Source organism: Merops nubicus, unplaced genomic scaffold (assembly GCF_000691845.1).
Source record: "Merops nubicus isolate BGI_N331 unplaced genomic scaffold, ASM69184v1 scaffold31503, whole genome shotgun sequence".
Taxonomy (NCBI): Eukaryota; Metazoa; Chordata; class Aves; order Coraciiformes; family Meropidae; genus Merops; species Merops nubicus.
The window spans coordinates 1-14,132 of NW_008597369.1; the positions used below are offsets into that span (position 1 = coordinate 1).

The window sequence follows — 14,132 nt, forward strand, 5'->3', positions numbered from 1 at the left end:
GGCGGGCGGCACCGGCCCACAGGAGCCTCCGCTGGGGCGGCGCAGCGCCGGATTTAGGGCTATCGCTCCGTGCGAAAGTTTGTCCGCGGCCGCCCTGCGCCTTAGGCTTCAGGGCTGTACCTGCCGGTGGGAGCCCGTACGGGCTGGGGCAGGGGCGGCTGCGCCGCTACAGAGCGTTCGCTGCTGGCTTCGCTGACCTACTTCAGTGCTTTCCTCACCTTTCTTACCCCTTTCCCTGACTGCTGCCAGTTTTGTGGCTGAAAGAGCTTCAAGGCAAATCCTTGGCTTAAAACGAGCTCTCCGTGTTTTAGGGAGTTGCTCCTATTTTTGATGTATTTGACTGCACAGTGTTGTGCTGTTAGTACTTTTTCTCACCCATCTGTTAGATTAGTAGTTTCTTGGTCTGCTTGAAGACGAGAATAGGAATCGTTTCTGCGTTGGAAAGATGTCGTGTGTTATGATTTTTTGGGTGGAAACACAACTAATTACAGCATAAACCCGAAGCAGCAAAATGCTTCCTGTAAGGACTGGGGTGGGGATGTCCTAAAGAAAAAGCAATACAGAGACATCGAATGAAAATGTCAGCCTGATCCTCAGTGTTTTCCTCTCAAATATGTAAAATTATTATTGAGTCCAGTGCTAATTAAGTTATCAGGGCTCTCTTTGTTAACCAGAATTTACTGGAAAATAGAAAGTTATTTAATGTATCTTTCTGCTCCATTTAATATATTACTATTTTTTAAATATATGACAGAAGCGATTTTTTTTTTGAGCCCTCGGTAAACATCTAGTAAAGAGGAATATCGTCTCTTCTTAACAACCACATTGTATGTTCACGTTGTTTAGTAGTGCTACTGGTCATGCAGTTCACCCCTGCTCTCAGAAGACTTGAACAGTTGTGCGAATAAAAGATAAGTGTTAGGGGGTGCTCAAGAGCTTAGAGCTGGGCTGCTAAAATTAGATATGGTAGTTTCAGAAAGCTGGGTAGGTTTTCAGCACTCAACAGTGATTTCAGGACTTCTAGAGCTGAGGTTGTGTCTGAGTGTGTTGTTTTAGTTTGTGCTGTGATGGTGTCTGTGGGGAAGGTAAGAAGGAAGAGAGTTTGGTGAACAAAGTCACTTGGAAGGTGAAAGAGAAAGGGATGCTGAGGAATATCAGAAGAAAGTGGGACAGTTTAATGGAAAATGTGAGTTTTAGCAAGGGATTCAAAAGGAAAGAGAGAGTAGAGAGAGGAAGAGGGAAGCTGAGGAGTATGTGAAGGCTATAGAAGAGAGGATGAAGAGTATTTTATGTGAGACAGATTATGTGAGAATAAAAAATGTATGGGGAACAGGTGAAACAAGATCAGTTTCACAATCCTGCTAACAGTGTTATGACAGCTTTTGACATTTCAGTTAAGGAGCTCATAGTCAGGGTATGAAAAGACTGAGGTCTGATAGAAGACAGTTCTGAAGGTTTAATATCCATCTCTTTGTATTGCTGCAGAATGTAGCTCCTGAAATGTATAGACATGCCTTATAAAACTATTGCTCACATAAAAACTTACCAACTCCTGTATTTAGATTTCAGTCCTGTGATCTATAGGATCTGTTTCCTACATTGAAATTCAGTAGCAAATTCAGTTATTACTCTGGTTTGTGCTACAGAAGCTAGCTTTTTGGACAACTGATTGGTAGTACAGCCTTTCAGTAAAAATATTATCATCATGTGTGAAGGCTTCAGATGGAGCTTGAAATGCCTAGAAAAGCCTCTGCTTTTTAGTTTAAGCCCTTAAGTGTCTCTCTCATGCCTTCTTTTAATGTACCTTTAGAACCTAGCAACCCGGTACAGCATCATCAATATTGATTTAATATTTTTAAGTAGGATTTGCAGATATGAGTGACTTCAGCTTGAAAGGCAGAACTCTCTGTAAGATACCGTGCTGCTTGAGGTAACCTTGCTGTGGAGAGAAATACTGAACACAACTTCTGCTCGTGGATGGAAGCTGCAAAAGGTCCAACTTGGATAACCCAGCCTTAACTCCCCTCCAGCTTGCATTTCTAAATAATGCAGTGCATATTCTGTTTCTTGCCATATATCTTTTCTAGTTCCTCTACAGTTTCAATTGCATCTCAGTCCAGAGCTGGACATAATTCAGTGATAGCTGAAGGGGTTCTGCTATAGCTATTGCTCATGTATTTGAAAATGTATATGTAATTCTGGACTTGTTAGAAATAAGGAACTATAGCATCTATTTAAAATACTTCTAGGTATTTTAAAAATCACATTATTGTAGGGATCAACCTGTGTCTTGGTCTCAGCCTTCATTTATAACTATTCTTCTGTTATTATTTTATGTACTACATAATCTTTATATACAGTGCTGATGAATGCGCATTTACACATTTTCTGCCTGGAACTATTGTGCTGTCTTCAAGTATGTGCTTTGCCTTTAAAAGGCAAAAACAAAGCTCAGAGTTATGAGCTTGACATTTATTATATCTTGCTGAAGAAACAGTCCTTATATGTGAATCGATACAGCTTATTTAATGTGGGCAGAACGTATAGCTTAGACTTGAAATCTGATTCGACAACAACAATGAAAAATAATGAAGTGTATTTGCACGTCAAAAATTTAATTCAAAGGGGGGAAAAAACCCAACATAGCTGGAATGGAATAAACAAGATCAACTTGACTTTTCCAATCAAACTTCATTGCTTTGAAGGATTGAAAAAATGAGGCCTACAGGGTTTAATGTCCCTTTAACCCTCTAATATGTCAAGTTTCATTACTCAGTTCTATCTCTGCATGCAATCTTAAAAGGTTGTTTATTCATGTCTTGTCCTTACTCTAGTTATCCCCAACTTCCCTGTTTTATTTCGACAAGTCATTGAACAACCTGCTGTTTTGAAATTAATGTTTTCCTTTTGCAGTTTATTTAGGATGTTTTCTAAAACTAGTGGCTTGGAAACCATCGTTTTCCCTTTATTTTAAAAACTACATGTGCTATTTTCCGGGATATCATGACTCCTTCCTTCTATTTTGTTTCCTTTTGAGCATTGTGGCACCTGAGAAAATCAGAGCATCTGCATAATAAGAAAATAAATACACATTCTCAGAAAATAAATTACTGATATCAATACTTTTTTTTGAATTGTACCTTATGAAACTTGCTTTCTGTGACTGAAAGTGAAGTAATTGAACTGAAAAGCCTTGTTGTGAGTCATTAAAAGTTAAGTTACTGGAGGATGGGAGGTTTAAAGTACTTGATCTGATTCTCTGTGCAGTGTGTTAACTGCTATTACAATAATCTCTGAGCGTATCCCAAACCTAGAGCACTAATATCTCTCTCCCTACACCATCTTTCAAAGCCAGATTGGCTTTCTCGTTTTGTGTCTGTGAGGTGTAGTGTTTTACGCTGAAAGTAGTCCCAGGAACAGTAAGCTGGCTGTTGGAGTGAGCTCTTCCTTCGCATAAGAAAGAACAACATTTCTATCCCTTGGTAGACAGCTTCTGGGCATCTTATTATTTTCATATATAGCCTACAGAAGTGATTTCCTAACTCTGAGAATAGAGTATGTGTATGTAAACAAGGTGCCATGAGAAAGCCAATAGGTACATGGGCAGTAGACCAGCTGCTAAGTGGTGACTGCTTCAAGCCCTTTCCTTTTAATTTCTTATTACATGTGAAGTAGTATGTTAAATAGGTTTCACCTTGTAGGTGAAAATGAGTAAACTACCTTGTATACTGTGTAGTAAGATAAGAAACTACATGGCCATATGTCCAGCTTCTGTAAAGTAGCAGGTTTGTTAAATTCACACCTTGGCTTACCCTGTTGTAACTGGGTTGCGTACTCATACCTTAAGTTTAGGTCCAGCTGCTGTCAAAATCTTGTATCACACATTGTTTTACTGTCTCCCTACTGTTCTGTGTTTCAAAAAGGATATTGCTCTAGGCTGCGCTGCAGGATCCTGCTAAAGGGATTCCTCTTGGATGGCTAGACAGGCCCATAGGGGAGCATGAATACCAGGAGAGAGGCCTGTGCTCATGTGGAGCATTGCAAGGAAAGGAACATGATGTTTTCATGACAGTGTCCAGAACCATTTGTCCCTGTTTCTTGGACAGATGCTGGTGAACATGACTTATTCTTTTCCTGTTCCCAAATGCAGAAGTTGTTAACAGAATCTCAAAAGTGTGGGCATAAAGATAACCTGGGAAAATGTTCCTTTAGCAATAGCAGGGTTTATTGCAAAGGAGGAATTGCTATTTGATTTTTTTTTTTTTTTTTTTTTGCCTTGGTTCAGATTCACGTATCTTCTTTTCTCTGTCTCCTGAGCAGATGAGATAACAAGAGGTAAAAATCTGAGGAGAAGGTTTCAGGCTGTGTAGTAATAGTGCTTAAGACTGTACTGTCTTACTGGCTTTCCTGCTCATTCATGATACTGCATAGGAGAAGACACATAAGCGTTTTTGAGTCCTCAGTTGCCAAATTCTATCGTCTGAAGAACAGAAATGGAGACTTTAAGGCGAAAATATTGAGAATGGAGGTTGCTCCAAGGTGTTCCTATTGTCCTCTAAATCAGCTTGAAGGTAGGACAGGAACGTGTGGTAGTTGAGCAATAGCAAGTGTTGGTCACAGAGGACCTCGGCAGGATGAGTCGCTTTTTCCTTAGCAGGCTGGAGGAGGGAACTCGCCATAGGGATAAATGTGTGTTTGCTGTGCCGTGACCTGAAGCTGGACAAAGAATACATGCATTGACCTGCATAGGTGGTACTAATGGCTATTGATTGTTAGAAAAATTATGCCTTTTTTAATCCACTTTTTTAAGGTTGTTGGGTGTGTTGGTATTTTTAAGCTTTTTTCTTTTTTTCCTCAACATTGAGCACCGTGTTGGCTGTTCCTAGATGAGCAGTGGATTTCCTGTTGGTGATGGTGGCTTTGTTAGTCAGTTTATTTATGGATTTCTTCCCTTGCCTAGTCAAGCAAGAGGATATCTCTGGCTGCATCTCTGGCTCCTAATCATTTAATCTGTTTATGAAAATAAAACTTAGTGTTTCTACTCTTACATTTGGGTTTATCACTAATGACCTACAATGCTAGTCTGGGCCCAGGGATCCTCTCTAAAGAAATAGGATGTTTGGAGGGGGAAGCCGGGGAAATCATAGTGATTCTCTATCTTCTGAGTAAGATGAGCCAAAGAATCCAATGGCAAGTTCAAAATTTCATCTGAAACTTCAAAACTCTTTCCTTCTGGAACATCTCAAAGTGAGTTTAGATTGTAAGTGCTGGTAGTACCACAACTCTCAGGGAGATATGTTGCTGTAGCTAATTATCCTTTGGCTTTAATAATGATTTTAAAGCTTTGTGTCTAGTTTGAACTTGTCAAACTTAGATGGTCAGCTGTGGCATCTCACTGGCTCTTTTTTTTTTTTTTCTTGATTAAGAGAGTCATCTCCTATGAAAAGTCTTTCACACCTGCATAATTCTGTGTACTATTACCATCTTGCTTGAATTCTTGGTTAAATTAAACAGGATGAGCTTTCTTGGGATTTGAGGCATGATTTCTAGACCTTGGATACTTCTGTAGTTATTTCTTATATTCATCCCAAGTTTTTGTCTAAGAAGGCCAGAAGATGGTATAGCATGTCACAAACAGTCTGTTAGGTGTTGTGTATAGAGTTATTTTCAACTTCCTTCATGTTTGTATATTTATCTCCTTGTAGTTTGGAGGATGATTAACCACTTAAGCTGCAGACCTGTGTGCAGCTTTCATAAAATAACTATTTACAATGATTTCCAAATTGTCTTTGTTTTTTACTGTCCTAAGCATAACCAGCCTTCTCTGTTCTTTGGTAAACAGTTCCATCTGGCACCAGAAAAAAGCTCAATGTCCAAACAAGTCACCACTCCATGCATTTGTTGTGTGACATTTCCTTGATTATATTTATTGTCTTTCACCAAAGAGCCTTGCTTAAGCTTATCGTTTAAGAAAAAGTCATTCTCATATGACTTGCAGTCATTCCTTACACCTTTATATATAAACTTTTGCCTCCTACTTAGTTTTCTTTTTCTTCAGGATAGGAAATGGTCCCTTTTAAAGCACTGCGTTATGTAGAAATGTTTTTTATCCACATTGAATCAAATTAGTTTATAATAAATTGAACTTCAGTTCTTGATTTCTAATTGTAATCTAATATGCTTTTAGCCTTGCCTAACTGCTGTGATTTTTTTTTTTTTTTTTTAAAGTTCATCACTTGTATTTTTCAGAAACTTAAAGATACTTTGTTGAGGAAAACTACTGGTATGCATTCCTTTCCTGGAGTCTTTCCTCTCACGTCATATTTATGTTTGAAAGAGCTCTTCATCACATTCCTTTCTGATTGAGCTGTTGACTGCAGGATCTGTATTGATACTGACACTAATGTGCCTGTTAATACATTGACCCATATCTACTCTAGATGAAATAAGCAATCACTTTAGAGCAGATAGTGGTGTCTTCATTATACCCTACAACTTGCCATTCTCTTCTGTTTGTCCCAATGCTTTTAATGTTTTAACTGTTTTTTTGTTTTTTTTTTTTAACGTTGAAGTAATTTGAAAAACTCTAGCTGGCTTCAGAAATTGTATTGAATCACACTTATTATCAGAAGTTAGTTTCTCTCCCTCTGTTCATTATCTTTTCTATTTTTCAGGTAATGATCTCATATAACTTCTGAGTGTGCTCCCTACTAAATACCAGTTGAAAGCTCCACAGAGTAATCTGGTTTGGTTGCTATCTAAAATGTTAGGCAGTCCCACTATAGAGAGAGAGAGAAACTTCAAAGGTTTGTGGACCTCAGTTTGCAGAGTGGGGCAGATAATCCGCAAGATATCTGTTACGTAGCCAGTGTTTAATCTCCTGTATCTTCTGCACTCTGTTTCTTGCGCTCAGGCATCAGCAAGGATTCCCAAACAGGCTGTCTTTCCCCTGTATTCAATAAATGTTACTGAATGTGGCCCAGGTCTACTACTGCGTTGTGTTCAGTGACAAATTTGGCAAATTTGGCATCTCTTTCCTCTTTTTTTTTTTCCCCTGTAGAAAACTGGCTCCTTTATTGCCATCACTTTATTATCCAACTGAGTAGGCAGTTGCCTTGTCTGAAAGTCAGTGTACAGCTCTCTTCTGCAAAGGATCAGTAGTTGCCTACCCAAAGGGTCATTTTTTTTTTTTTTTTTTCCTACTGACTTTTCTGTCTGTGGGAAACCTGTCTTTGGACAGGAAACAGAAAGTGGTATGGCCTTTGCGGCAGCTGGTAGTTGGCTGTTGGCTATAGGGAGCTGTGCCTTTGCAAAGGAAACCTGTGTTCCCTCTCGCAAGATATCTCAAAAATTCTCTCTGCCATCGGATTTACCTCTCTGCTAATATGATTGCAGCAAGGAAGCAAGGACAGCTATTCTAAGCCTAAGTGGAGTCTGGATATGCTTCAGTGATTCATGCCCTAGAAAAACATGGTTTTCCTGTTTCTATAGTGGAGACATTGTTTCTGACTGCCCACTTAGAGCAGTGGCTCAGTGTTTGGGAAATGCTTGCAACTGAAGGCTTCTACTTTTTTTTTTTTTTTTTTTTTTTACCATTTAGATTTCTTGCAAACAAAAGAAATCCCACACAGAAAAAAACCAAGACTCAAACTGTATTCTGGTATTTCTAGGCTAGAGATTAGGATTAGGATATAGTTACATGTCTATAATAAAAAAGGTGGTAAAAAACAACCAAACATCAAAACCATAGTTTGAAGGGAATAATTAATCAATGGCCTACCCCATCTCTTTGCTTGTGAAACAATTAATTAGTGTGTTGAGAGTTTTATTTAACAAGCCTATGACTTCCTGAAAGTATACCAAAATATTAAAAACAAAGGTAATAAATACAGAAGTAATACATAAAAAGAAACCAAAAGATAAACCTTTTTACTTGATAAACCAGTTTTCATATGTCAAAAATCACTCAAAAGCACTTCAAAATATGAAATTAATCCAGCATATGGGAAAAAAGGTGTTCATAAATGATGTCCTGCAATAGTAAAATGTTTCAGGCATAGCTTATAAACAAACCACCCGCAAAGCAAACAAAAAAAAAAAAACCTCCAAACCACTCAAAACCCAACACCATGATAAAAACTCTGTAATCTCCAAGCTCCTCATGTGTTCCTTTTCCTGCCATCCACTCTCCCCAGGGTTTATCACCTTGAGCTGCAAGTGGGTCATAAGTCATAGCAGTTGTGACCGTTTCTTATTCAGACAGTAACATGTTGAGTAATTTTATAAGCTACACAGAAATAGTATTTTACAGTAGGAAAGGACTAATTTGCTACAAATTACTGCATTAACTTCACAGACTCATTTCACTGAATTGATGGTAGTGACATGCCAATTTTATAGCTGGTATGGTAATTCATCTCAATATTGTTTGAAAAGAAGAGGAAGGGAAAGGGGGAATTTGGGTTACACATTTCCAAAATTGAAAGGGACTGAACTGTCCTGATAGTTATCTAGCTGTTCTGAACATAATGAAGATAATAATGGTTTACTTTACATGAGGCACTTAATGCATTTGCACTGTTTTTGAACAGTATTATAATAGTTCAAACTGCAAAACCAGGCTAATCTGCTTTGTTTTTATTACCAGCATCGTACTTTAGCATCTGAGCAAGGACATGAACTTTATTCATAAAGTTAAACTGTTGTTTAATGAATAAGTTACCCTTGAAGATTTTTTCTTGCTGCTGCTTTTTTGTGCATGTTAAAATGAAGAGAGGCAACTGTTAAAAAAGTGGTGTTAGGGAAATGGAGGCATGATTTTAAGAGACAAATGTATACATACACACATTGAGATCTTGTAGATCATGTTTTAAATGTTATGAAACTTCTAATAATACTGCAGTGAAGTTGTTCTGTGGGCTGATGGTGACTAATGTCTTTGTTTTCTATACTTCCTAGAAATTAAGAAGCCACCAGTGGCCCCCAAACCAAAATCTGTGGTAGGAAACAAGGCAACGCCTCCACCTGTTGCACCGAAGCCTGATGTTGTACTTTCTGGTGTTTTACAAGCAGCAAGGAAAACCAAGCCAGCAATTGCACCAAAACCAAAAGTTCTCAAGAGCTCATCCATTCCAGAAGTTAAACCTCCATCATCTACAAGAAAAAGCACAAAAAGCTTTGAGGAGCACAGGGTAGATTCTTCTCAAACGCTAGACCATTTGAACCATAAAAATGAAGCCTCAGAAGGGAGTACTAGTAACAGAGCATATATTCTACCAATGCCATCTTGCAAATTTGAATGCCTTAATAAACTTGGAAATAGGGAGAACACCTGTAAAACTCAGATCATTTTTGAGCACTTTGAAAACTTAGAGAATATCAAAGTTGGTGACAAAAACGATAGTCACAATGAAAAACTGGCAAATAGAAACGAAGTGGTTTTAAAAGCCAGCATTTTGGAAGATAAACTTAAGGATGTTTTAACTCATAGTGTGTTTCCTAACAGTAGTCCTGTGAGGCACAGGTATGCAGACAAACTTGACAAAGGAAATGGCAGTGGTTCCAAAAACAATGTTAAAATAGAGTTTTTGGAACTTGTGCAGTCTTCGTCATCTTCTGAGGTAGCTAAAGGGAAGCAACAAAATACTGACGGTAAGCTCACTGATGATGAGTTTCATGTGTCTGAAATTTGTCCTAATTTGCCTGAAAATAACCACAGTTGTTCTTATGCATTGGACCAGCTAGTCCTGGAAAATGAAAATTTAAGTGGCGATAGTACATTTTCAGGTGAAATAGGTATGAAGGCAGATGCCAGTAAAGCCTCCTCTGAAACACCTTCGGTCCGGAGCTCAAAAGTACTTCCTATCCCTAAGCCAAGAAAGCCACGTGCTGCATGTCTTGTCCGTCAGGATGGCATAGACAGCACAGGAGAGGGAACAAAGGAACTGCCTAATTCAGAGAAAGATTCCGTTGGGCCTGTGGACCAAAACTTTAAAAAGCCAGCAAAAATTAATATCCTTGGTCAAAGTGTTTGTTATAACAATAATACAGAAGTACTTCATCCTGAAAAGTGTGAATTAACTCAAAACAACGCAGACAAAAGGCATCAGGTGAAGGAAACTGCTACAGAAGAGTCAACTTCACAAAATCTTTTGCCTACGTTGTCACACAAAACTTCTGATTTGGTGGAAAGTGTTGAATGTTCTTTAGATGCAGACCGTAACCATTTTAACTCCATGGATGAGATGTCAGATGATAACAGTATGCTAGATGCTGTGGACAAAAGGACTAACTTTGTTAGGTGTGATACTTTGTCCATGAGTTTGCCAAAGCAACTCAAATTAACTAGCGTTCAGTACTCATCTGCTTCCAGTAGCCTCCATGTTTCCCCACAAAAACTGGAAGATAAAGAAGGTAAAATAAAGGACGAAATTTCTCCAAAAATTGTTCCTAAGAAACCACAGAGGCATAGCCTTCCAGCTGCTGGCCTGCTGAAAAAAGCTGCATCAGCAGAGCTTGTGGAGAAACAGTCTTACACCTCCAATGAGGGCAAATCAAACAGCGTTCTGGAAGGATCTCACTTCACACATCAACCAGCCAAGGAGCAAGGCGTACTGTCATCCTGTGATATACCCAAACGTTCTTCTGAGAAACCCGTCTGGAAGTTACCTCATCCTATTCTTCCATTTTCAGGAAATTCTGAATCATTAAAAACTGCTAACATGGCTACCAACTTCAACCACTTAACTATTGTGACGAAGCCTAGGGCTAAATCTCTCTCTTCTGTGGACATGGAAAGGACAGACAAGCCTAGCAAAGACCATCACAAGAAAAACAGCTTAAAAAAGTTTCTCAACATGAAACTGTCGGTGTGCTTAATGAAAAGTGACTTCCAAAAGTTTCTGACTAAAGGCAGCCAGTCAATGGATAGTGCTATTGCCAACCTTGCCACCAGGGATGGGTATGGAAGTGCTAACAACCAGAATATGGCATCTGTAGGCAGTGAGAGGAAAGCTAAATCTGCCAAGGCACATTCTGTAGAAATAAGTAGTCCGGCATTACAGAAGAGGCAGAGAAACAGAAGTCAGCCTGAGATGCGAAATAACCAGAGGCTGGAGTCTTTAGATGGGAATGTACTTTTGGGAGAGAATTTGTCACAAATGCATTTGAATCCTGTAACTGGCACTTGTGCTCCGGAGTACGAGAACATGCGTCACTATGAGGAAATACCCGAGTATGAGAACTTGCCTTTTGCTATGGGTGCAAGGAGAAATCTCTGTTTTGAATGGCAGAGCTCCAGCAGCATGGAAGACCAGAGCCTTGGTTTCTATGAGGTTGAGGAGCCTTGTGAAGCTACAAGCAGACATTTGAAACTTGGCAGGTAAAATAAAGAGAAAGTGAAACAACTCCATTGTAACTTTGTTGGTTGTAAACAGATTTAGATAATGACTTTGGAGGCTGTACCTCTTCTGTTAAATGTCAGCAGGTCTGTCGTTGCTGTATATCTTTCTGTATGGTTTTGCTGGTTTGAAAACTGGCTGCACTTGGTAGAAAGTCGAGAGGAAAAATAAGCTAGTCATTTCTCAATATGGTCAAAACTAATGTTCGTGCTTTTCAGATTTAAAGTAGATCAGATAGTCATGTATTTGTGTCCAAGAATACCTAATTGGGAAGAAGGAACCTTACCACAGTCTCAGGATGAACTTGACTAAGCATCTGTGAAGTGCATAGTTGTTAGGTTTGTAAGGGAAATTAATACATTTTTAGATCAGCTAATAGAGGTGGGAAAAACAGAGAAGCTTTTGGCTATGCAAATTCCTCATCACATCTCAAAAGCTTTTCAAGTATAACAAAAGATATTTCCTCTCCCTGAATATAGTGAGTTTTGCATCTCCCTATGCTCCCAGCAAAGGTAGTAGCGGTGCACGTGTTCTGCATGACTCAGACGGAATGTTACTGAAAGTTGGGGTTTGGTGACTCTGCAGGTTGCTGCTGTGTTTCATTGTCTCAGGAGGTGGTGGAGCAAGATAATATCAGCAGATTCGAAGAGGAATTGGGCTGATTCATAGATATGTACAAACCAGATGTTAATGGGATAGGCAGGAACAGATCTTTTAATATCTGTAATACTGTGACTGTGGTTGCTGGGAAGAAGGAAGTGGCCAGGTTTGTATGCTGTCCCTAAATAACATTGCTTACTGTGCCTTTCAGAGTGTAGTAACAGGTGAAGCATTGTTTTGACCCAGTATGGTGTCATTTAACTTCTTCACTTCAGCTAATCAGTTGGTCTTAGAGATACTAAAGATTAATTTCAGACCAGCAGTAAGGATTTGAATGAAATATGCAGCCTGTATAATCCATAGTCCCTAGCAAACTGATTTGCACTGTTGGCGAGGGCTTATAGGTAGTCACATTTAACTTCATTTTTTGTGTAGAGTTACTAAGCTTCATTTAATTTTTGGATGTGTGTAGCAAACACATGGTCTGAAGAATCTGAAGTCTGGCCATTCTTTAAGGGAATTGTGTCTTCCTGTATAGGAGGAGACAAGCATTTTAAGTGGTATCTTGTGTTAATAATTATTTATAGAGTTGGTTTTCTCAACATTGGATTGTTTGATGGAAAGCACAGCCTTATGGGAAGTAGGATTTCTCATTCTGGGCTCAGTATTGGTATATTTATTCATGTGTTTGTTGAGTACTTTTGTTTACAGTAGGGTGTTCCTTGGTTTTGTCTCTGATATACTTTAATTTCCTGACTGAGTGTATGCATTTTGTTGAGCTCTAGTCCTTTGATTTGGTTTACCTAAGGAGAGTGAGACCAAATTGAAATAAATTTTAGGTGTTTATGCAGTCTATTTTTACTTGTGGTGTGGTTTTGGAGCCAGGTGAAGGTTTTATCTTTAGGAAAAGAAAAGGAATGCTTTGCTGTATGAAGAATGGTAGACATGAGACTGCAGTTGCTCCTTGAGTGAAGTCCCGTAGTTTTCTTACCTGGTTGAGTGTGTGATTTATAGTTATTCCCTCTCTACACAAACCTTCCCCAACACCAGTAATGATTTAAAGGTTTAAGTGATCTCTTGCACCCTGGCACATCTGCACTTGTAGCTACTCCCTAAGACAGATATTCTAGACATAACTGGGCTTGCGTTTTGTTTTTCTTTAGAAAGCACACACAGAACACCATAACCAGGGCCCTTTATTTAAGGGTTTATTTTAAGCTAATTATGTAATAAGAAACTACCTTGGGAAACAATGTGTGCAGTTACTTTGGTAGATCTCAGGGAACAAAAGAAATCCCTAGAAGAAAGAGGGGACATGGCAGGGCAGTGGTCTCCTGACCCAGATCTGCTGCTACTAGAAGAGCAGCCATGGGTATTCGTTTTGGCTCTGGCCTGGGAGGTGTTAAGGACAGGGCCAGGCAGGCAGCTTCTCCACTTTTCCCATTGGTTGTTATCTCAAATCCTTTGAAGCTTCTTTATCAGTGTTGCCTTACCTTTTCTGCATAGTTCTTTAAGAGCCTTTTATCATCTCCTGGGTCATGTGATAGTACAAAACCGGTTGGAGAAACAGTGCTGATGTTATGGAAATAATTACTGCTCGTGCTTTCCCCAGCCTGTCAGAACACGCACTTAGCTCTTTGTCATAGCTTATGAAACTCTGAAACTCCTGTAGTGCACTGCTAGTGGGGATCTCATAGCAAATTGTCTTGTGATTAAACCAAATATATAAATGGGATTGTTCTTCTGAGAAAGTCGTAGACTGATTGCCTGCAGTTCTAGTCATAGTAGCACCTATGCAGTATATTAAGTCTGAATGCCAGGCTTACCATTATCAGCAGAGCTCAGTGGTGGTTTTACCCCATGTTACATTTATTTCTGGAGGAAGAAGTATTTTCATAATCTACCCAGTGCTTTAGTGGTTACTGAGAAATATCCTCCCAATCCCATCTGAAACCAGCCTGCTTTAATGGAGAATGGTACTAGCTTCTGACACTCTTATCCTAACTGCATGTATCTTATTAAGTTCAGATATGTTTTGTTTGTTTGGGCCTTCCTGAAGGGATTTAAATGCAAATGATGAGCCTGGGTAATTAATGGTGAGTGTCAGCTGTCACTCAATCACCTAATTTTTTT

The 14,132-nt window shown here is 39.1% G+C and overlaps 1 protein-coding gene across 1 annotated transcript in view; it reads left to right on the plus strand.

Moving 5' to 3' along the window:
• Nucleotides 1-8,902: 8,902 nt before the first annotated feature.
• LOC103769486 (FYVE, RhoGEF and PH domain-containing protein 6-like) overlaps nucleotides 8,903-14,132 on the plus strand; it is a gene marked incomplete at its 5' end in the record, with an annotated part of 31,693 nt that continues 26,463 nt past the window's right edge. Inside the window, 2 exon segments of the mRNA XM_008936682.1 lie at nucleotides 8,903-8,932; nucleotides 8,935-11,380. Coding sequence (XP_008934930.1) covers nucleotides 8,903-8,932; nucleotides 8,935-11,380 — 2,476 coding nt within the window.